Source organism: Oncorhynchus gorbuscha, linkage group LG11 (assembly GCF_021184085.1).
Source record: "Oncorhynchus gorbuscha isolate QuinsamMale2020 ecotype Even-year linkage group LG11, OgorEven_v1.0, whole genome shotgun sequence".
Taxonomy (NCBI): domain Eukaryota; kingdom Metazoa; phylum Chordata; class Actinopteri; order Salmoniformes; family Salmonidae; genus Oncorhynchus; species Oncorhynchus gorbuscha.
In genome coordinates this window covers 34,031,180-34,057,056 of record NC_060183.1, presented here as the reverse complement: position 1 = coordinate 34,057,056, position 25,877 = coordinate 34,031,180, and the positions used below count along the sequence as shown (strand labels likewise).

Sequence of the window (25,877 nt, the reverse complement as noted above, 5' to 3'; positions counted from 1 at the left end):
CAGGTCCTAACCACTCTGACAACAATGCAAATGCAATCAAAAATCACATCAAACACTTATCATCACCACAGTGGGCCTATTGTACTTTTGAAACTCACCTCACTGTGATGATCAATTTGAAGAAAGGTTGAAACATTATAAAAGGCAGAAGCTACTCTTCCAGCGGTCCAGCAAAATTGAGACAGTAAAACTACCGGTCAAAAGATTTAGATCACCTACTCATTTAAGGATATTTCTATATTTTTACTGTTGTATAATAAAAGTGAAGGCATCAAAAGGCATGAAATAACACATATAGAAGCATGTAGCAATGAAAAAAGTGTTTTTATATTTGATATTCTTCAAATTGCCACCCTTTGCTTTGCTGACAACTTTGTACACTCTTGGCATTCTCTCAAATAGCTTCATGCGGTAGTCACCTGGAATGCATTTCAATTAACAGGTGTGCTTTCTTAAAAGTTCAATTGTGGAATTTCTTTCCTTCTTCATGCCTTTGAGCCAGTTGTGTTGTGATAAGGTAGGGGAAGTGTACAGAAGATAGCCCTAATTTGGTGAAAGATCAAGTCCATATTATGGCAAGAACAGCTCAAATAAACAAAGAGAAATGACAGTCCATCATTACTTTAAGACAGGAAGGTCAGTCAATACAGAAAATTTCAAGAACTTTGAAAGTTTCTCCAAAGTACAGTTGAATCATCAACTACTATGATAAAACTAGTTCTCATGAGGACCACTAAAGGAATGGAAGACCCAAAATTTCCCCTGCTGCAGAGGATACGTTCATTACAGTAAACTGCACCTCAGAAATTGCAGCCCAAGTAAAATGCTTCACATAGTTTAGTAACAGACACATCTCAACATCAACTGTTCAGAGGAAACTGTGTGAATCAGGCCTTCGGGGTCGAATTGCTGCAAAGAAACCACTACTAAAGGACACCGATGATAAGAAGAGACGTGCTTGTGCCAAGAAACACGACCAATGGAGATATTTGGCTCCAACCGCCGTGGCTTTGTGAGACGCATTGTGGGTGAACGGATGATCTCCGCATGTGTATTTACCCACCTTTATAGCATGGAGGAGGAGGTAGCGATACTCCATTCCATCTGGTTTGGGCTTAGTGGGACTATCATTTGTTTTTCAACAGGATGACCCAAAACACACCTCCAGGTTGTGTAAGGGCTCTTTGACCAAGAAGGAGCGTGATGGAGAGCTGCATCAGATGACTTGGCCTCCACAATCACCCAACCTCAACACAATTGAGATCATTTGGGATGAATTGGACCACAGAGTGAAGAAAAAGCAGCCAAAAATGCTCAGCATAATGATTGTTGGAAAACCATTCCATGTGAAGCTGGTTGAGAAGAATGCCAACAGTGTGCAAAGCTGTCATCAGGGCAAGGGGTGGCTATTTGAAGAATCTCAAACATAAAATATATTTTGATATCTTTTTGGTTACTACAAGAACACTTTTTTGGTTACTACATGATTCCATATGTGTAATTTCGGTGTTTTGATGACTTCACTATTATTATACAGTGTAGTACAAATAGTACAAATAAAGAGATACCCCTTGAATGAGCAGGTGTTCTAAAACTTTTGACCGGTAGTCTATACAATTTAAAAACATTACAAGACATTTATTCCAGAATTCACAACACACTATATTCCACGACAACACAAAATCCATGTGTGTGTAGTGTGTATGTTATCATGTGTGTGTATGCATGTATCTGTGCCTATGTTTGTGTTTCTTCAAAGTCCCCGCTATTGAATAAGGTGTATTTTTATCTGTTTTTAAAAATAATATTATACTGCTTGCATCAGTTACCTGATGTGGAATAGAGTTCCATGTAGTCATTGCTCTATGTAGTACTGTGCGCCTCCCATAGTCTGGTCAGGACTTGGGGACTGTTAAGAGACCTCTGGTGGCATGTCTTGTGGGGTATGCACGGATGTCTGTGCTGTGTGCTAGTCATTTAAATAGACAGCTCTGTGCTTTCAAGATGTCCCCTCACAAATACAAGATGTGATGAAGTCAATCTCCCCTCTATTTTGAGCCATGCATATGTTTGCTCTATGTGTACATCCAAGGGCCAGCCGTGCTGCCCTGTTCTGGGCAAATTCCAATTATCCTAAGTCCGTCTTTGTGGCACCTGACCACACGACTTAACAGTAGTCCAGGCGCGACAAAACTAGAGCCTGTAGGGCCTGCCTTGTTACGAAAGTAGAACAGCTCTTTATTATGGACAGACTTCTCCCTATTTTAGCTACTGTTGTGTCAATATATTTTTTACAATGACAGTTTTACAATCCAGGGTTACTCCAAGCAGTTTAGTCATCTCAACATGCTCAATTTCCACATTATTTATTAAAAAATTTAGTTGAGGTTTAGGGTTGAGTGAATGATATGTTCCAAATTACAGCACTGTTAGATGTTTAAATATTTAGGACTAACTTATTCCTTTGCCACTCATTCTGAAACTAACTGCAGCAGTCATTTCAGTTGCTGTAGTAGCTTACGTGTATAGTGGTGAGTCATCCCCATACATAGGCTTTACTCAATGCCAGTGACATGTTGTTAGTAATGATTTTAAAAAGTAAGGGGCCTGGATAGCTGCCCTGGGGAATTCCTGATTCTACCTGGATTATGTTGGAGAGGCTTCTAATTAAGGCATGAATTATATTTTTATTTCTGCGTCCACAGGGTTGAAATATGGTTTCTCTCTGTTTACTATGGTGCTATCCTCAGATAATAGCATTGTTTGCTTTCGCCGAAAAACCTTTTTGAAATCAAACATGTTGGCTGGATTCACAACAAGTGTAGCTTTAATTTGCTATCTTGCATGTGTGATTTAATGAAAGTGTGATTTTTATAGTAATTTATTTTAATTTGGCGCTAGTGTCCCACATATCCCAGAAAGGTTAATGAACATACACCTGTGGAACGGTCGTTAAGACACTAACAGCTTACAGACGGTAGGCCACAGTTATGAAATCTTAAGACTCTAAAGAGGCCTTTCTACTGACTCTGAATAACACCAAAATAAAGATCCCCAGGTTCCCTGCTCATCTGTGTGAACGTACCTTAGGCATGCTGCAAGGAGGCATGAGGACTGCAGATGTGGCCAGGGTAATAAATTGCAATATCTGTACTGTGAGATGCCTAAGACAGCGCTAAAAGGAGACAAGACGGACAGCTGATCGTCATCTCAGTGGCAGACCATGTGTAATAACACCTATACAGGATTGGTACAGCCGGACATCACACCTTCGGGACAGGATGGCAACAACAACTGCCTGAGTTACACCAGGAATGCACAATCCATCAGTGCTCAGACTGTCTGCAATAGAAAGAGAGAAGCTGGACTGAGGGTTTGTAGGAATGAGCATTACACTGTACTCTGGAGCGGGATAGATTTGGAGGTGGAGGGTCCGTCATGGTCTGGGGCAGTGTGTCACAGCATAATCGGACTGAGCTTGTTGTCATTGCAGGCAATCTAAATGCTGTGCGTTACAGGGAAGACATCCTCCCCCCTCATGTGGTACCCTTCCTGCAGGCTCATCCAGACATGACCCTCCACAGCAAGACAATGCCACCAGCCATACTGCTCGTTCTGTGTGTGGTTTCCTGCAAGACAGGAATGTTAGCGTTCTGCCATGGCCAGCGATGAGCCTGGATCTCAATTGAGCACATCTGGGACCTGTTGGAATGTCAGGGTGAGGGCTAGGGCCATCTCTAATCTTTAGGGCTAGGGCCATCTCTAACACCTCAACCACTGTCTTTTCTGTAGGGTGTAAAGTACTGAGGGACATTTTTTCTGTTTGTGTTTCAAATCAATGCTTTGTGTATCAAATCGATGCTACCTTTCTAATATCCACTTAGATGGTTCATGCAGGTGACTGACTGATCGTGTATGGAGGAATTCTCAATATCACTGATTAGCAACTTGGCAGTATGCCCAGAACGTTGCTTTAGAACCGAGGTATCTCAGTTTTAAAGTCTCAACTTGGAGAGAGGAAGCCTTTGTGAGGTATTGGTCAGTCACATGCAGGATCCAACGTTAATGATGAGTAATATAAGTCATGCAAATATTTCTGTGTAAGCAGTATATAAGAGAACTGAAGGGAACGCACAGGGAGCTGCTGACTAACGTTCACTTTAGTGCATCACGCTTGTTGGAACCTTTCAGCTTGCTGACAAAATAGAGTGATTAATTTAATATTGACTTCAGGTGTCCTTGGTGTTGAATTTCCTCTAGAATCTTGGCGTTACGAAGGTATCAGGGATTCCACTTGTGGAGCATCCCAGTGAAGTTCTGTGGGGGAACACCGATGGTGCATTCCGTGTGAAGGCATGCAAAAGGGAAATTCCTGTCTGCCCAAAGACGATGTGGAACCGCTCAGATTATTATTTTACTGTGAGCTGCCCGGGGGAAGATACCTGATCTGTAAACCTCTGAGTGAAACAGCTACTGAATTTCAATAAGTACATTTAAATGAATTTGTATAATAATAAATAAAAAATTGTAAAACAAATACAATTGAACAAAAAGATCTAGAAGAAGGCTAGAACTAGTCTTAGGAGAAGGCTAGAGTGAGGGAAGGAGAGACCCCACTGACAGTTGTCTGTAGGCGTTTATATGAGATGTGTCTACGTGGTCTAGTAATAGCATGAAGTGCTATTTTTGACATTTATTTAGAAGAAGCAGCATGTATGGAGACCATAGAATTTATAACTATATAAACTATTATACTATGGATTCAGAGGGATGGTAGATGCTGAGGGACTATAGATGCTATAACTATAGGGACTAGGGATGCTATTGGGACTATTGATGCTCAGTGGAGACTATGGTGACTATGGAGAATATAGAGTTACCACAGATGCATAGGAGGTAACACCAAGTAATAAGGGGGATTACTGAGTGTGTTTGGAAATTGTACTAAGTGAATGAGAGTATTGTGTGTATGACTAATTAACTGAACAGGGGTTTAGCCCCGGTGTGAGAGTTGTGTGAGTGTGGGATGACGTTTTAAGCAGGACGTTTTTTTTCTAAAGAGTTATACAAAGGGTTTGAGTATGGAAAAGGGAAATAGTAAGAGTAGGATGAGGGATCTTTGCTAGAAACCAAAAGGGTCGTGTAGTGTAATAGCAAATAAATTGGTAGGTGAGTCTGTGAGAGGCCAACTTGAAAGAAAACACAAGAAAAGTGAAGTGGGACGATTTCAGAAAGTGGGAAAGAAAGAGATAAATCTGTAAGATTCTAAAGCAAGTGGAAACAGAGAAGAGAGAGGAAGAAGAAGGAGAAAAATAAGAGACAAGCTTTGAAGACAGCTGTAAACAACAACTTGTATTTGCATGGGAAACAAAACCACTGTCTGATGTAAAGCCATATATCACTCATGCGGAAAGACAGTTGAAGGAAATGAAAGTAAGGATGGAAAGACACTAAAGAAGGTACAGCTGGACTTCTTCTCTGGAGGAGGAAAAGGACATCGAGAAAATGGTGACAGCTGCTGGAGCTGACAGAGTGAGAGACTGGAGTTGCTACAACTGTGGGAAGGTAGTGCATCTTTCAAGACACTGTCCTGGAGTGGGCCCTGGAGCTGACAGAGGGAGAGACTGGAGCTATTACAACTGTGGGAAGGCAGGGCATCTTTCAAGGCACTGTCCTGGATCAGGAAAAGTCCAAGGAGAGTGGCCGTCCCCGCCTGTGGGTGTGCAGGCGAACAACCCATTTGGACGAGGATGTGGACGAGTGTGCTACCAACTATAGAATGAGGCAGAAACAGAACAAGAAACTAATGAAGAAAACAATAAAGAACAGAAGGAACCTGTAATATGCTAAAATGGACCACCTTTGTCTACCCAAAACCCCCTTATTGATATTTTAGGAAATAAACATACAATTCCATTTTTGCTGGACACTGGGGCCGCGGTCTCAGTGTTGAAAATGTCCGCCCTGTCTGTCTCAACTTCAAAGAAGTTGGATATAAAGTTTGGAACGTAGGATAAGGTAACCAATCCATCCAATACTCATAATAATTGCAGTCCACACTCAAAAGTGATTACTAGAATGTGTTTAATTTTGGAGTATAGAATAGACCAATTATTTACCAAAGACATCTTAAATCCTTTTATTTTTATTCTGCCATGTGTAATAAAGCGGGAAGCTATGTATTGTATAACGGCACAATCCTGTTAATTAAGTTTTAATCTCCATTATGTGTATGGGTGTTTTGAATCAATCATCACCTTAGAAAGTGCTATCAATTTCGTTGTATTAGGCTTATCCATATGCATCCACAATGACCATGGCATCCACTCAGTTTCAACCTGTTGTCTTTCTTCAAATTGATCAATCACAGTGACGTAAATTTTAAAAGCAAGATACTGTTTTGATGATGTCTTTGATGTGATTTTCGATTGAATTTGTATTGATGTCAGAGTGGTTAGAGGAACAATAGAGCCCTGAGGAGCAGGCCATTGGGAACTTGATGGTCATTAGCGAGTTGGGTATGTCCAGTTGGGTATGTCTAATGAAAGCCTAATGAAATGGAAGGTTTTTTCCTCTCCGATTATCTAATAATCCTGTGAATGCTTCTAGTCAGGATCAATGCCAACTATGGCACCCTATTTCCTATAGTGCACTTCTTTTGACCAGAGCCCATAGGGGCCCAGCTAGCAAAATGGACTCGGCCCAATCGCGGCCCTATTCCGGTTTGCCGGACCTGATTCAAATCAGCCAGGGACCGGTTGCCGGGCTCAGCTCAATATATTTAATGACTGCCCAGATTTTTACAAAATAATTATGTAACTAGGCTAATCAGTTAAGAACAAATTATTATTTACAATGCCAGCCTACCAGGGAACAGTGGGTTAAACTGCCTTATTCAGGGACAGAACATAATTTTACCTTGTCAGCTCGGGATTCAATCCAGCAACCTTTTGGTTACTGGCCAAACACTCTAACCACTAGGTTACCTGTCACCCCAGAACAATCAGTACACTGCCGGTGTCGTGTAAGAATCCTACGAGAAGTGGCCTGATGCAAATTCGTATTAATATTACCCAGCCACACCCCTGATAGTGTTCAATTCAGTTGCATTATACTATATCAAAATACAAACAATGAACAAGTTGACATTTACTGATAGCTTAGAATTGTATGTTTGTTTTTTTTAAACAGGAAATGTATTATATATATATTTTTTTAAATCACATAGGGAAGAGTCCACATAAACAACATCAACTACAGTCTCCTGCTGCAGCATGGCCTGTGACTAAAACTGGCTTGTCACTAAAATAGCCTTTTACTACAACCAATACCATTTTGGCCAGTTTTATGGTAAAGAGATTAAGTGTATAATGTGCATGGCCTTTAAGTGATGACTGAATACTATCTCAGGGATTCCTTTTGAAAACTTCTTAGATACAATAATGTTTTGTTGTTATAATACTGATGTCAGAGTTTGAACATGCAACCTCTGATGGTTGTAGTGAAGTATCATGTGAAAAATATGAAAATGTCTTATCCACAACATGGCCAGACAGTGAATATAAGGAAATATATCCAGCAAAATTCTGCATCGTTTTCAGTGGTGAGAATTCATCAAAAGCAAAGACAGCATAGTCTTATAGCGACCAAATGAAGTTGCAGCTGTGTAAAAACATCATACCTCAAAAATGGAGATAGTACCGTGTAAATGGGGCGGCAGCGTAGCCTAGTGGTTAGAGCGTTGGACTAGTAACCGAAAGGTTGCAAGTTTGAATCCCCGAGCTGACAAGGTAAAAATCTGTCGTTCTGCCCCTGTTCCTAGGCTGTCATTGAAAATAAGAATTTGTTCTTAACTGACTTGCCTAGTAAAATAAAGGTAAAAAATAAAAATAAATAAATAAGAATTGGTTCTTAATTGATTTGCCTAGTTAAATAGGTTACATTTTTTTAAATAAAAAATATATAAAAAATAGCCATATCTAAATGAACAAGCCTACAGCCTATGGCATGGCACATAGCCAGAAAACAGAATGTAGGCCACCTCATATTCTGTTCTTTTAAAATAAATTTTCTTCATATTGTGTTTCTTTAGACCTGCCTAAAATACATAACAGATTTATTGTGATGGTGTATTAAATTGATCCATTTAGACTTTTTTAAATGTATATGTTGCAAAGACCTGTATCAGCGGTATGTATATGCGTTGACAACTGGAGAAGATAAACGTGTATTAAATTACCGCGAGACCCTTAGTATTTTGCATGACAATAATCATCTGACAAAATTAAATGACCACCACAGCCCTAATCAAGATTAGTGATTATTTGCCTCGACTGGCTCAAGCGGATCCCTAAAACATACTGATTAACTTAAATGTAATGTCAAAATGTTGATTTCCAGCTAAAAAGAAATACCTAAAAGTAATTGCTATTCATGTGTAGTTACATGATTCTGGCATTCCGAAACGTGGTATATTTGGAAAGAAGACATCTGGGAAATTAGGAAGAAATTATCAGAAGATAGGAGGTACATAGTTCAAAACACACAAGATCAAACACACACAAAATAACAATTTTTTATGTTTTTTTATTTTGAAAGTAATCTTTCAATTGACAAGCTGTAAGTGAATTATTGTGAATTATTAATGCCTAGAGCTGGAAACACATCAGATGGCTTCCACAACATGTGAACAATATCAGAAAAAATGGTATTGATAGACCTAACAACTAGAAATTGGCAGATGTTTTAGCAAGTGCTGTCAGGTGTGAACACGGGACGTTTTCATCAAGTTATACATAATCAGATAACATTGCAATAGGAACATTGCGATTTGTTCCTACCAAGCTAAGGATTAATTTTCTACCCCCATGTAGCTTTAGCTCAAACATAGACTAAATCTAAGCTTACCTTGTAAGATGTTTGCCGTTTGGTGAATAATATATCCCATTTAGCAGACGCTTTTATCCAAAGAGACTTACAGTCATGTGTGCATACATTCTACGTATGGGTGGTCCTGGGGATCGAACCCACTACCCTGGCGTTACAAGCGCCATGCTCTACCAACTGAGCTACAGAAGGACCAAAACGTGTAAAATAAACATTTGAAATTTCGGGGCTGGTGATCAATAATGGTAGGTTACAGGCAGGAAAATAAGACATCCTCATGATCTGTGGAGTCCCGGCTTTCGGTGTGAAATCAACCTATTCTGGGTTTATTTAATTTATGCTGTGCAATGCTAACCGGAATCTAGTTGTACATTTTTATGCCCCATATATGCTCGTAAGTCACACCAAAGAATTTAAGGTACAGATCAATAACCAAGATACTCAGCTTTCGGCAGACACTCTGATTTTGCAGGATGGGGCTACTGTTCTCATACCAGATTGAATTGAGTTTAAAAATCTAATAGGGTCCCCAAATATGGGGACCTTAATTTTAGAGGTTTCAGTGTTGTGACTGGTACTCACAGGAGGAGTGGCTGCTGGGGAAACTCTTGCGTCCCTCTGACACTAGGTCTGGTTCTCCGGTGCACAGCATCTTAATATTCACCTGTCCATCTGGGAAACAGCGCTGATAGTAGTCTGGCCTGGGCCTGTAGAGAATGGAAAAAATACACTTAAATCAATCGCTCTCTTAATTAACCTCTTCGGGATCGGTGCCCCCACCCCAACCACCCCACTCCACGGGACGGTTGCGCTAATGTAGGCTAATGTGATTAACATGACGTTGTAAATAACAAGAATTTCCCAGGACATAGACATACAGTATCTGATATGGGAAGAAAGCTTAAATTCTTGTTAATCTAACTGCATTGTCCAATTTACAGTAGCTTTTACTGTGAAAGAATATTAATAAACCAATTAGGCACATTTGGGCAGTATTGATACAACATTTTGAACAGAATTGCAATGGTTCATTGAATCAGTCTAAAACGTTGCACATACACTGCACCTAACCTCGATTAGTACATTGTGACCTTTCCCTTGCATTTCAAAGATAAAAAATATGCATCTTTATCTTTTACCCAGACCTCTGCAGAAGTTGTGACAAATACACGAAAAAGGCATTTAGTTACATTTTGAAAATGACATCCAGCATAACTGAATGTTATGCAATCAATCAAGATAAGGTACAGTACTCTGCTTGACATATAATCAAACCTTTTCCCAACATGTTTAGTGTTTGAGTCTAGTTAGTGTATTGCATTATTTATTTACCTGCCAACTATCAACTTGATAGTGTTTGTGAAGACTCCATTCAAAGCCAGAGCAAGTGAGACAGCTGTAGGACAGAGAAAAACAATTTATTTATTAATGATTCATGCCCACTGACTCTTAAAAGTGTTTTTCTTAATATTATTTAAGTGAAATATGTCTGAAGCAAAAAAAGACAGGAAATTCAAAAGCTAATTTGACTCATGCACTAATAAGGCTTTTGATGGAGAAGTAGGTTTACCCCATTACTGTCCTTAGACATTATGTAGATGTTTTCATGTACAAAGATGAAGGCTAATCCTGGACAAAAAAAGCAAGATCAATGGAAAATCTCCAGCCACATTCCGTGAAACCACTCCTTAACCTTACATTTGACCTAGCCTAATACATAAACCTACTCAGATGGGACATGTAGAAGGTAGTTGACAGATTTTGAACATATTTTGAAGCTATACATGTTTTATGTTCTTGTTATAAACAATGGCGTAATGCAGCCTTATATTTTGGGTTATGATAGGGTTTGGGTTCAAATAAGAATTTGTTCTTAACTGACTTTTCTAATTAAACAAAGGTTCAAATAAAAAACACAGTTGCTCTTGAGGCATTTATGGTTAGTTATTTTTGTCTTATTTCACTGTAGAGCTCCCAGCCCTGTCCAACATGCCTTAGATATCCCTTTTGTCCCACCCCCCACCGATGCGGTGACCTCACCTGGTTTAACTGGTGCCTCTAGAGACAAAACCTCTCTCATCGTCACTCAATGCCTAGGTTTACATCCACTGTACTCACATCCCACCATACCCTTGTCTGTACATTATGCCTTGAATCTATTCTTCCACGCCCAGAAATCTGCTCCTTTTACTCTCTATCCAGAACGCACTAGAGGACCAGTTCTTATAGCCTTTAGCCATACCCTTATCCTAGACCTAGTCTGTTCCTCTGGTGATGTAGACTTTAACCCAGGCCCTGCAGCCCCCAACTTCTGTAACCGTAAAAGCCTTGGCTTCATGCATGTTAACATCAGAAGCCTCCTTCCTGAGTTTGTTTTATTCACTGCTTTAGTACACTCCGCCAATCTGGATGTCCAAGCCGTATCTGAATCCTGGCTTAGGAAGTCCACCAAAAATGTGAAAATTTCCATTCCCATCTACAACATTTTCAGACAAGATAGTCCTACCAAAGGTGGCAGAGTTGCAATCTACTGCAGAGATAGCCTGCAGAGTTCTGTCATACTATCCAAGTCTGTGCCCAAACAATTTGAGCTTCTACTTCGAATAATCCACCTGTACAGAAAAAAAGTCTCTCACCGTTGCCGCTTGATATAGACCCCCTTCAGCCCCCAGCTGTGCCCTGGACATCATATATGTGAATTGATCGCCCCCCATCTAGCTTCAGAGTTCGTACTGTTAGGTGACCTAAACTGGGATATGCTTAACACCCCGGCAGTCCTACAATCTAAGCTAGATGCCCTCAATCTCACACAAATTATTAAGGAACCTACCAGGTACAACCCTAAATCCGTAACCATGGGCACCCTCTTAGATATTATCCTAACCAACTTGCCCTCTAAATACACCACTGCTGTCTTCAACCAGGATCTCAGTGATCACTGCCTCATTGTCTGCGTCCGTAATGGGTCACGGTCAAACTACAAATATCTAGGATATGTGAATAGAATATGTGGACAACTACAAATACCTGGTGTCTGTAAACATGTATTCCAAACGCACACATTAAGCATCTCCAATCCACAATTAAATCTAGAATCGGCTGCCTATTTCGCAACAAGGCCTCCTTCACTCACGCTGCTGAACATACCTTCATAAAACTGACTGTCCTACTAATCCTTGACTTTGGCGATGTCATTTACAAAATAGCCTCCAACACTCTACTCAGCAAACTGGTGGAGTCTATCACAGTGCCATCCGTTTTGTCACCAATATACTACCTACCACTGCGACCTGTACGCTCTCGATGGCTGGCCCTCACTACATTTTCATTGCCAAACCCACTGGCTCAAGGTCATCTAATAAGTCTTTTCTAGGTAAACCGCCACCTTATCTCAGCTCACTGGTCACCATAGCAACACCCGCTCCAAGCAGGTACATTTCACTGGTCATCCCCAAAGCCAACACTTCCTTTGGCCGCCTTTCATTCCAGTTCTCTGCTGCCAATGACTGGAACAAATTACAAAAATCATTGAAGCTGGAGATTTATATCTCCCTCTCTAACTTCAAGCATCAGCTGTCAGAGCAGCTTACCGATCACTGTACCTGTACACAGCAAATATGTAAATAGCACACCAAACTCGCTCATCCACATATTGTTATTTATTTTTTAGCTCTTTGCACCCCAGTATCTCTACTTGCACATCATCATCTGCACATCTATCACTCCAGTGTTATGCTAAATGTCACGACTTATGCCGAAGTCGTTGCCTCTCCTTGTTCGGGCGGTGCTCGGCATTCAACTTCACTGGTCTTCTAGCCATCATTGATCCATTTTTCATTTTCCATTGGTTTTGTCTTATCTTCCCACACACCTGTTTTCAATCCCATTCATTACCTGTTGTGTATTTAACCCTCTGTTTCCTCTCATGTCTTTGTCAGAGATTGTCAGTGTTGTCATTTTGTTGTGTTGGTGCGCGACGGGTCCTCATACCCATGTTTTTTCATGTCTGTACGTTTTAGTGTTATGGAGCATGTTCTGTTGACATTTATTAAAAGACTCCATTTACACTTCATTTTGACTCTCCTGTGCCTGACTTCCCTGCCACCTAATCACACGACGCTGACACTAAATTGTAATTATTTCGCCTCTAATGAGTATTTATTGCCTTACCTACCTAAATCTTCTACATTTTGCACACACTGTACATAGATTGTTATATTGTGCTATTGACTGTACGTTTGTTTATGTGTAACTCTGTGTTGTTGTTTTTTCGCACTGCTTTACTTTATCTTGTCCAGCCTACAGTTGTAAATGAGAACTTGTTCTCAACTGGCCTAACTGGTTAAATAAAATAAATAAAACATGTATAAGTTATAGTTATTTAAAGTGTCAATATTTCTTTACTTTTACATTATTTACACACACCCATTGATTCTTGAGACATATTTCTGATATAAGAAATGCCTCTTGAGCTTAGTCAATTGTCAAACCCAATCAGAACCCAAAATAGATGTTTGTTCTATGCTATTTTAAACACTGTTAAGACTTATGGTGGAAATTGTCAGTTTGTATCCACAGCTATCGATTAATTAGAGAGTGGTTACAGTTCTCCACGCCCCCCCCCATTCTTCAGATTTTTACCAAAATAGTGGCGAGGTACTGGCTTAGTTGTTGTTTGAACTGCAGAATGCCCCTCTAAGAACCAATGGGTGCCTTCGGAAAGTATTCAGACCCCTTGACTTTTTCCACATTTTGTTACGTTACAGTCTTATTTTAAAATGATTAAATTATTTTTTCTCTCAATCTACACACAATACCCCATAATGTAGAGCAAAAACAGGTTACTAGACATTTTTGCTAATTTATATATATTTTTAAACTTAGCACATTTACATAAGTATTCAAACCCTTTACTCAGACTTTGTTGTAGCACCTCTGGCAGCAATTACAGCCTCGAGTCTTGTTGGGAATTACGTTACAAGCTTGGCACATCTGTATTTGGGGAGTTTCTCCCATTATTCTCTGCAGATCCTCGCAATATCTATCAGGTTGGATGGGAAGCATCGATGAACAGCTATTTCCAGGTCTCTACATAAATGTTCAAGTCCGGAATCTGGCTGGGCCACTCAAGGACATTCAGAAACTTGTCCTGAAGCCACTCCTGCGCTGTCTTCAAATCAAATGTTATTTGTCACATGCGCCGAATACATCAGCTGTAGACCTTATCATGAAATGCTTACTTAAAAGCCCTTAACCAACAATGCAGTTTAAAAAAAACAAGTCTTTCGTAAAAATATCAAATAAAAGTAACAAATAATTAAAGAGCAGCGGTAAAATAACAGTAGCGAGGGGATACAGGGGATACCGGAACAGAATCAATGTACGGAGGCACCGTTTGGTGGAGGTAATATTTACATGTAGGTAGAGTTAAAGTGACTATGCATAGATAATAAAGAGATAGTAGCAGCAGCATAAAAGAGGGGGTCAATGCAAATAGTCATTTGATTAGCTGTTCAGGAGTCGCATGGCTGTAACATCGTTGGTCTGTTGAATGAAGAGAGTCAGACTGAAATGCAGCGTGTAGGTTATTCATGACTTTAATAAAGAATGTCGCGGTACATGAAATAACTGATAATACGAAAACAACAAACCAGTGAAACTAATTACAGCCTATCTGGTGACTACTACACAGAGACGGGTATAATCACCCACAAAATACAACGCGCACTCAGGCTACCTAAATACGTTTCCCAATCCGAGACAACGAGAATCACCTGAATCCAATTGGGAATCGCCTCAGGCAGCCAAGCCTAACTAGACACACCCCTAATCATACACAATCCCAATTAATACAAACCCCAATACGAAATACAACATATAAACCCATGTCACACCCTGGCCTACCCAAACATATAACAAAAACGCAAGATACAATGACCAAGGCGTGACAATGGCTTGGAGATAGACCCAAACTTCCTCCATTTGGAAATGATGGAGGCCACTGTGTTCTTGGTACCCTTCCCCAGATCTGTGCCTTGACAGATCTGGGGACAGTTCCTTCGACCTCATTGCTTGGTTTTTGCTCTGCCATGTACTGTCAAACTGTGGGGCCTCATATAGACAGGTTTGTGCCTTTTCAAAAAATATTCAATCAATAGAATTTACAAAAGGGGGACTCCATTCAAGTTGTAAAAAGATCTCATGGATGATCTCATGGATGATCAATGAAAAGAGTCTCATAGCAAAGGGTCTGAATAATTATGTAAATAGGGTATCTGTTTTTATTTTATATCAATGTGCAAAAATGTCAAATCTGTTTTTGCTTCGTCATGGGGTTTTGTGTGTAGTTTGATGAGGATTTCTTTGTATTTAATCCATTTAAGAATAAGGTTGTAATGTAACAAAATGTGGAAAAAGGAAGTGGTCTAAATACTTTCTGAATGCACTGTATATCATTCAGGGCTCATTTGTAAAATAGACCTTAGTCTCAGTATGACTTCCTGGTAAAATAAAGGTAAAGTAAATTAAAATATTACATTCATGGGCAAACAGATAGTAGCCCTACTAAAGCAAATGACCATTCCCCGAGAGCTTGCAGCAGAAGAACTTGCATTACGTGTTGATACAATGTTGAAATCAGTTTTAGATTGAACTGGAATAATCAGTCTTCTGGACTGAAAGCACATCTGTGTTGTGCTATATAGCCATCAAAACAAGAAAGTTCCACATATTTTTGGCAAAAAGTCTCAGTCATCAGAGGTTTGATTATTCAGTGGCGGAATGAGAGCTCCAAAGTCAATCCAGTTGAATGTGTCATGTTGCAAAACTGAATAATCTTTCCTAAAATCCAAGAGATGGATTGAGGGTGGAGTCTCAGTAGAGACTAGAGCTGCCAGAGGACCTGAGCCCCAATTCCTTCTGATGACCCCGAGGTAAAGAAACTTAGACCAATTTGTAATTATATAGTCCTTTATGACCATATGTACCTCTGTGATGAATTATTATTGACTATGTGCAAAAGTTCATTTAATTGTTTCCACACCCAGCATGCGTCACGTGCGTAATGGTCACGTGAGGTGAAATGTGTATATTTTGGGATGCGAGCACTCTGTATCGGATCGAAATGTCAATGAAGCGGTGAATTGGGAGCATAAACAGTGTGAGGGCCTTCCTGTTGCAGGTAAAAACTGTAGTCTGTCTTTTTTGGGCGGTTTTTGAGCAGTGGCTTCTTTCTTGCTGAGCGGCATTTCAGGTTATGTTGATATAGGACTCATTTTAATGTGAATATAGATACGTTTGTACCTGTTTTATCCAGCATCTTCACAAGGTCCATTGCTGTTGTTCTGGGATTGATTTTCACTTTTCGCACCAAAGTACATTTATCTCTAGGATACAGAACGCGTCTCCTTCCTGAGTGTGACAGCTGCGTGGTCCCATGGTGTTGAGACTTGCGTACTATTATTTGTACAGATGAACTTGGTACCTTCAGGCATTTGGAAATTGCTCCCAAGGATGAACCAGACTTGTGGAGGTCTACAAACGTTTTTTCTGGGGTCTTTTCTGATTGCTTTAGATTTTCCCATGATGTCAAGCAAAGATGTGTTGAGTTTAAAGGTAGGCAGAAGCTTCTAAAGCTTCTAAAGCCATGACATCATTTTCTGGAATATTCCAAGCTATTTAAAGGCACAGTCAACAGTGTGTGTAAGCTTCTCACCCACTGGAATTGTGATATTGACATAATCTGTCTGTAAACAATTGTTGGAAAAATTACTTGTGTCGTGAACAAAGTAGATGTCCTAACCGACTTGCCAAAACCGTACTTTGTTGACAAGAAACTTGTGGAGTGGTTGAAAAACAGGTTTTAATGACTCCAACCTAAGTGTCTGTAAACCTCGGTCTTCAACTGTACTTACAGTCACTGTGGGAACGACTTCATTGATGAAGCCAGTGACTGATGTGGGGTACTCCTCAATGCCATCGGAAGAATCCCGGGACATATTCCAGTCTGTGCTAGCAATAAAGTCCTGTAGCTTAGCATCTGCTTCAACTGACCATTTTTTTGATCGAGTCACTTCTATTAAGTTTGTAAGTGTAGGTGTATCAGAAAACAAAACTGTAAAATTATGAATCAGACCGAACAACTTGTGTCGCCTATCAGCAGTTAGATGAGTGAGAAGGTTGTCCAAAACATCCAGTGTCTTTGAATTTTTCAATCTACACTGCAGTACTCAATCGTCAGGACCAGGACATCCTCCTGACCATGCCCGGACCTAAGCATGACAAAAAGACCCCAGCGATGTAACAGTAACGGCCAAAACAACAGGTTTTTACTGTCCTCTGCGGACTCCCACTCTTCCGCCACAGAGGAACATGTGTAATAGGGTTTTAGCAGATTTGCATGCACATATGATGCGCTTCCCTCCGTTCCGGAGTGGCAACTAAATAGTTTTGCTCAGTGCACTGGACCTTGAAACTTGCCTTGAAAAGGAGAACCAACAATTGACAGCAGAGCAAGAACCTGGTCACTTGGAATAAAGTGACAAGGCTCATCACGCCGATCAAATATTACTTTTATTCCCCCTGTGAAGATAATAGCTTCTCTTTAGCCATCTCACCAGCAGTGTACAGGCATCGTCGGAAATGTTAGAGCAACACTCATAAGATAACAGGGATTGAGGTGGCTCGGGAGACTTCTGGTCATCCTGGAGCACTGCATGTCCGAACACAAGGTAATTTGGACTGAAACCTGTGCTCTCTTTTGAAACCTCCCTGGCAACTAGCAGTAACCAAGGAAACCCCTCCTCCCAATCCTTATCCATCTCCATACAATAAGCACTTAATAAAGATTTAAGAGTTGAAGGAAACATTCCAGCACTGCTTGACTCTGCACGTTATAGGCGCTAGCCAAATTGTGGTTAATATGGAGCTGTTGGAGAACCTGACCAAACAGATTAGAGGGGAAATTAGTACATTGGTCACTTTGAATAACCTTGGGGATTCCAAACAGCGAGATAAACAGAGTTCAAAGCTTTTAACACAGATTTAGTCATAATAAACCGGAGAGGATAAGCAGCAGGAAACCTGGTGGTCTGCCTTCACAGTGAACAGGTAACTACTACCATTCTTATAGCGAGGCAGAGGGCCAACACAGTCGATAATCAGATACTCAAAATGTTGGCTGACTACCGTAATAGGAAACAGTGGTACCGGCGTAATAGCTTGATTAGGTTTAACCATTAATTGACAGGTGTAACAGGTTTTGATGAACGCAGAAACATCTCTCTTTAACCTAGGCCAAAAGAAATGTCTCAGTATGTGATTGTAAGTTTTCCTCATGCACAGATGTCCAGCAACATCGTCATGGGAAGTGTTCAGCACCAACTCACAAAGGTTAACTGGTACAAAAACCTGACTAATAGCCTCCCCCACAAAACTACTACTATGAGACACCCACTTTCTCATCAGGACATCAACCTGGAGAAAATAGCCATGGGTGACATCTCCCAACTGTTCCACAGGCACAATTTTGTCAAGCAACTCTTCTAATGTGGGGTCAGTCCGTTGCTCCCTGATTAGATCAGAGCGGGACACAGATAACGGGATAACAGGGAAAGTAGTGGCAGATTTCTTTGTAACATCATCATTAGCCGGCGCAGTGACCAGGTTATCACGGATCATGGAACGAATCACCAAGCATGCAGGGAACACCTCTGAGAAACTCTGCGCGCTCTCATCGGGAATCCCTACAAATGACAGCTTACAGGAAACCACTAGAGATGGAGACATTACAGGCCATACATGCTCACCAGCCAAGTTATTCCCAAGGATAATGTTGATACCCTCGATAGGCAATGGAGGACCCATCCCTACGACAACCTCGCTTTTCACCGGTTCAGAATCCAACATCAGTTTATGCAATGGAACTGACAGTGTTCAAACCAATTACCTGTGTACCTCAGGACCTTCACTGGCACTGGGTTGTTTCTTCCTAACAGAGAAACAACAGCCACCACTCATTCTGATAACGGGGCTCTGCAAAGCCACTTTTCAAAACATACTCATCCGCCAAGACCGCAGCTTCAGAGACAGTCTCACTTTCGTTTGTACGTGGCTATATGATCAGGGATTGCATCCTTAAATTGCTCTAGCACAATCAGATCACAGAGCCCCTGGAAAGTCATAACCTCAGAGGTGGAACACCAGCGATTAAACTGTGAAGATAACTTGCATGCAAAGTCAACATGAGTCTGTTTATCAGCCTTTTTTAAAGTTCTAAATCGTTGGGGGTCAGTTATCGTCCGGTATGTGGATGATTGGGGCTTTATTCAGGAATGCTTCTTGGGCTACTTTGATGTGTCAAGTGGGTGAGATGCACAGTCTCTGTTTAACTTCATGGACAAACTTGTTCAAACCTACGATGGCGCAAACCTACAATTTCATTTGTGAAATGTATCGGCTATTTGTATTTCAATCAAATGTCTTTATATAGCCCTTTTTACATTAGCCGATGTCACAAAGTGCTATTGTTAAGGGAATTTGTATCTATATTGACTAATTATGTATACATTTTAATCAGGATGTACTAATCAGAATACTACTATGTTACTGTACATGTACTAATCAGAATACTATTATCTTACTGTATATGTACTAATCAGAATACTATTATGTTACTGTATATGTATGCATTTTCTTTCTTGATCCCAGTACTGAATATAATGTGTGTGAATGTGGTCAAGAGTTAGAACAATGACTGTCTGTTCCTAGGTACAAATGAATCAGACTGGCTAGAATGCTCATCTACACAAGAAAACCTTGACTCGTAAATTATATTAAATTGGTAGGGAGACGGATGTGGGAAGGCTTGAGATACAGCCTTTGTACTGGAACGGAGATGGCACCGGTTGGTGCTGGAACCAATGACGTCATTTTCAGTTTATAACCTGTGGTAACCTGTATCGTGTTCAGTACTCTCGTGAATAAAGGCTGCAATTTGACTTTAGACCGGGCTCTGTCTATGTCTATAAAATAAGGGTCATACAAATTCTTATGAATTGACAGAGTGTTTAATTTTAATTGGGAATTAAAACAGAGGAATGAATTAAATTCCTTCAATAGCTATACAGAAACCCAGGCTAAAACACCAGAGAGCTAGAAATGCAAATGTTGTAGCACGGTGGCTAGGAAAAACTCCCTAGAAAGGCAGGAACCTAGGGAGAAACCTAGAGGGGAACCAGACTCTGAAGGGTGGCCAGTCCTCTTCTGGCTGTGTCAGGTTGAGATTATAACAGTACATAGCCAAGATGTTCAAACGTTCATAGATGACCGGCAGGGTCAATTAATAGTAATGACAAAGGTTGTATAGGTCAGTACCTCAGGACTAAATGTCAGTTGGCTTTTCATAGCCGAGCATTGAGAGATAGAGACAGCAGGTGCGGTAGAGAGAGTCGAAAACAGCAGGTCCGGGACAAGGTAGCACGTCTGGTGAACAGGTCAGGGTTCCATAGCTGCAGGCAGAACAGTTGAAACTGTAGCAGCACCACAACCAGGTAGTTCTGAGGCATGGTTCCAGGGCTCAGGTCCTCCGGGAGGGGAGGGAAAGGAAGAGAATTAGAGGGAGCATACTTAAATTAACACAGGACACCGGATAAGACAGGAGAAATACTCCAGACATAACAGACTGACCCTAGCCCCCGACACAAACTATTGCAGAATAAATACTGGAGGCTGAGACAGGAGGGGTCGGGAGACACTGTGGCCTCATCCGACAATAACCCTGGACAGGGCAAAGCAGGCAGGATATAACCCCACCCACTTTGCCAAAGCACAGCCCCCACACCAATAGAGGGATATCTTCAAACCACCAATGTACTACACTGAGACATGGTTGAGTATAGCCGACGAAAATCTCCCCCACACACCCGTGGGGGGCGCCAAACCCGGACAGGAAGATCACGTCAGTGACTCAACCCACTCAAGTGATGCACCCTCCTAGGGACGAGATGGAAGAGCACAAATAAGCCAGTGACTCAGCCCCCGTAATAGGGTTAGAGGCAGAGAATCCCGGTTGAGAGAGGGGAGCTGGCCAGGCAGAGACAGCAAGGGCGGTTCATTGGTCCAGTGCCTTTCTGTTCAGCTTCACACCCCTGGGCCAGACTACACACAATCATAGGACCTCCTGAAGAGATGAGTCTTCAATAAATACTTAAAGGTTGAGACCGAGTCTGCGTCTCATGTGGATAAGCAGACCATTCCATAAACATGTTGCTCTATAGGAGACAGCCCTGCCTCCAGCTGTTTGCTCAGAAATTCTAGGGACAATACGGAGGCCTGCATCTTGTTACCGTAGCGTACTATATAGGTATGCAGGACCAAATCAGAGATAGGTAGAAGCAAGCCCATGTAAGGCTTTGTAGGTTAGCAGTAAAACCTTGAAATCAGCCCTAGCCTTTACAAGACGCCAGTGTAGAGAGGCTAGCACTGGAGAAATATGAATAAATGTTTGGCTTTAAGTCAAGATTCTAGCAGCCGTGTTTAGCACTAACTGAAGTTTATTTAGACTTTATCTGGGTAGCCGGAAAGTAGAGCATTGCAGTAGTAGTAGTAGTGGTAATCTAGAAGTGACAAAAGCATGGATTAACTTTTCTGGACAGAAGGTTTCATATTTTTGCAATGTTACGAAGATGTACACATGCTGTCTTTGAAATAGAGAGTAATACCGAGGACCTTCACATTTTTATTTGAGACGACTGTACAACCATCAAGATGAATTGTCAGATCCAACAAAAGATCTCTTTGTTTCTTGTGACCTAAGAACTAGCATCTCTTTTTTGTCGGATTTTAAAAGTAAAATATTTGCCGCCATCCAATGCCTTATGTCTGAAACTCAGGCTTCCAGGGAGGGCAATTTTCGGGCTTCACCATGTTTCATCTAAAAAGTACAGCTGTCTGTCATCCACACAGCAGTGAAAGTCAACATTTTGTTTCCAATTGATATCACCAAGAGGTAAAATATATAGTGAATACAATAGTGGTCCTAAAACTTAACATAGAGGAACACCGAAACACACATAGAGGAACACACTTACATTTGAGGACAAACCATCAACAGAGACAAACTGACAGTCTTTCCGACAGATAAGATCTAAATCAGGCTAGAACCTGTCCGTGTAGACCAATTCAGGTTTCCAATCTCTCCAAAAGAATGTCATGATCGATGGTGTCAAAAGCAGCATTAAGGTCTAGGAGTACGAGGACAGGTGCAGAGCCTTGGTCTGACGCCATTAAAAGATAATTTAGAAACTTCACGAGTGCGGTTTCAGTGCTGTGATGAGGTCTAAAACCAGACTGAAACGTTTTGTATACATTGTCTTCAGGAAGGCAGTGAGTTACTGCAACAGCTTATTCAACAAAAAAATTGAGAAATTGGAGATTTTAGTTTTTAATATTTTCTGGGTAAAGATTTGGCTTTTTCAAGAGAGGCTTTATTAATGCCAGTTTTAGTGAGTTTGGTACACATCCGGTGGATAGGGATCCGTGTATTACTATCAACATAGGAGGGCCAAGTACAGGAAGCAGCTCTTTCAGTAGTTTAGTTGGAATTAGGGTCCTTGAAGAGGCCATCACTAGTTTCATGAAAAAAGTTTCATATAAAATCTTGAGTGTCTCCCTTGATCCTAGGTCCTGGCAGAGTTGTGCAGACTCAGGACAAATGAGCTTTGGAGAAATACATAGATTTAAATAGGAGTAATTTGCTTTCTAATGATCATGATCTTTTCGTCAAAGAATTTCATGAATGTATCACTGCTGAAGTGAAAGCCATCCTCTCTTGAGGAATGCTTTATAGTTAGCTTTGCAACAGTATCAAAAATACATTTTGGATTGTTCTTATTCTACTCAATTAAGTTGGAAAAATGATTGAGCAGCAGTGAGGGATCTTTGATATTGCACGGTACTGTCTTTCCAAGCTAGCTGGAAGACTTCCAGTTTGGTGGAGTGCCACATCCGTTCCAATTTTCTGGAAGCTTGCTTTAGGCTCGGGTATTCCGTATACCAGGAAGCTAGTTTCTTATGACAAATGTTTTTTTGTTATTAGGGGTGTGACTGCATCTAGGGTATTACGCAAGGTTAAATTGAGTTCCTCAGTTAGCAGGTTAACCGATTTATGTACTCCGATGTCATTGGGTAGGTGGAGGGAGTCTGGAAGGGCCAGCTAAGTCCCCTCCTGTTCCCTGACTTAAGAAGTTAAGAAGTGATCAACTCTCTCATGACATGAACTGAAGCCATGTCTCAAGTGTCCGCTCATCCACTGTCACATTGTATGTTTCCTCTCCAAGAACTGTGAGTACCTCTATCAATATTCTCTCATTACTGTGTGTAGAGTCACATTAACAAACACATTATTACACATGAATGATTTTACTCCTTACTTGGACTAACTCATTCTTAACTATTTTGTCTAACTGTGTAGTGTGTTGGGTTATTGTTTTTTTGTCTTCCCAGTCAAATTCAATAGGCTGGTGATTAACTGAAGTGTTTTGTTTCATAACAGAAAGTAGATAGGATTTAACATTATAACTAAGCTACAGACTGAATAAGTTATGACTGATTTCCAACAATACCATTTTCTGCTACTTGTGGCAGTAATGTACAAAATTTGAAAATGTGTTCTTGATATAACTGTAACTGATTCCTGGTTTTTAAGTGAGTTGTGGTAAGACAACCTGAGCTCTCGGAAAGTGAATTTAAGTGGCGATAATTCTGTTGACTGATCTTTGGAATTTAATTTAAGTGAACCAAATGTAATGAGAGTAGACAGTATAAATTTCAATAAGCATTTTTGTACGGCTGGCAATGCTTTCCACCTGGCTACCCCTAACCCGGCCAACATCTCAGCACCCCCTGTAGCAACTTGCCCAAGCCCCCCGTGCTTCTCCTTCACCCAAATCCAGACAGCTGATGTTCTGAAAGAGCAAAATCAAATCAGCTGGGCAATCTGGACCATCTCTTTCTAAAACTATCCACAGAAATTGTTGCAACCCTATTACTAGCCTGTTCAATCTCTCTTTCGTATCGTCTGAGATCCCCAAAGATTGGAAAGCTGCCATGGTCATCCCCCTCTTCAAAGGGGGAGACACTCTAGACCCAAACTGTTATAGACGTATATCCATCCTGCCCTGCCTTTCTCAACTCTTCGAAAGTCAAGTTAACAAACAGATCATTGAACATTTCGAATCCCACCGTACCTTTTCCACTATACAATCTGGATCCCAAGCTGGTCATATGCGTGCACCTCAGCCACGCTCAAGGTCCTAAACGATATCCTATCCGCCATTGATAAAAGACAGAACTGTGCAGCCGTCTTCATCGACCTGACCAAGGCTTTCGACTCTGTCAATCACCACATTCTTATTGGGAGACTCAATAGCCTTGTCTTCTCAAATGACTGCCTCGCCTGGTTCACCATATACTTCTCAGACAGAGTTCAGTGTGTCCAATCGGAGGGCCTGTTGTCCGGACCTCTGGCAGTCTCTATGGGGATTTGTACATAGCCCATCTGTAAATACCACACCCAACTACCTCACCCCCATATTATTACTTACCCTCCTGCTCTATTGCACCCCAGTATTTCTACTTCCACATCATCATCTACACATCCATCACTCCAGTGTTAATGCTAAATTGTATTTTTTTCACCTCAATGGCCTATTTATTGCCTACTTCCCTACTCTTCTACTATTGCACACACTCTACATATATTATTTTCTATTGTTTTATTGACTGTACGGTTGTTTATGTTAAACTCTGTTTGATTTTGTTGCACTGCTTTGCTTTATCTTGGCCAGGTCGCAATTGTAAATTAGAACTTGTTCTCAACTGGCCTACCAAGTTAAATAAAGGTGAAATACAAAATGAATACAAAATAAATGCAGCTATTCCTGGATGTTGTGTGTCTGCGTCAGCCACATACAGTGGGATAAAAAAGTATTTAGTCAGCCACCAATTGTGCAAGTTCTCCCACTTAAAATGATGAGAGAGGCCTGTAAATCTTCATCATAGGTACACTTCAACTATGACAGACAAAATTAGAAAATAAATCCAGAAAATCACATTGTAGGATTTTCAATGAATTTATTTGCAAATTATGGTGGAAAATAAGTATTTGGTCACCTACAAACAAGTAAGATTTCTGGCTCTCACAGACCTGTAACTTCTTCTTTAAGAGGCTCCTCTGTCCTCCACTCGTTACCTCGTTACTCATTAAGTCTATCTCAATATTTTATTCTATTTTAGGCAATATTATACCCTTTTTTGGCAATGACAGAGGTCAAACGTTTTCTGTAAGTCTTCACAAGGTTTTCACACACTGTTGCTGGTATTTTGGCCCATTCCTCCATAAAGATCTCCTCTAGAGCAGTGATGTTTTGGGGCTGTTGCTGGGCAACACGGACTTTCAACTCCCTCCAAAGATTTTCTGTGGGGTTGAGATCTGGAGCCTGCCTAGGCCACTCCAGGTCCTTGAAATGCTTCTTACGAAGCCACTCCTTCTTTGCCCGGGCGGTGTGTTTGGGATCATTGTCATGCTGAAAGACCCAGCCACGTTTAATCTTCAATGCCCTTGCTGATGGAAGGAGGTTTTCACTCAAAATCTCACGATACATTGCCCCATTCATTCTCTCCTTTACATAGATCAGTCGTCCTGGTCCCTTTGCAGAAAAACAGACCCAAAGCATGATGTTTCCACCCCCATGCTTCACAGTAGGTATGGTGTTCTTAGGATGCAACTCAGCATTCTTTGTCCTCCAAACACGACGAGTTGAGTTTTTACCAAAAGGTTATTTTGGTTTCATCTGACCATATGACATTCTCCCAATCTTCTTCTGGATCATCCAAATGCTCTATAGCAAACTTAAGACGGGCCTGGACATGTACTGGCTTAAGCAGAGGGACACATCTGGCACTGCAGGAATTGAGTCCCTGGCGGCGTAGTG

General features: G+C 40.9%; 1 protein-coding gene across 1 annotated transcript in view; it reads right to left on the bottom strand.

Moving 5' to 3' along the window:
• LOC124047762 (phospholipid phosphatase 4-like) overlaps nucleotides 1–25,877 on the bottom strand; it is a 118,244-nt gene that overhangs the window by 5,986 nt on the left and 86,381 nt on the right. The window contains exons 4-5 of the mRNA XM_046368073.1: nucleotides 10,219–10,282; nucleotides 9,469–9,593 (exon numbers count right to left, since the gene is read on the bottom strand). Of these exons, the coding sequence (XP_046224029.1) occupies nucleotides 9,469–9,593; nucleotides 10,219–10,282 (189 nt within the window). The remainder of the gene's footprint in view (nucleotides 1–9,468; nucleotides 9,594–10,218; nucleotides 10,283–25,877) is intronic.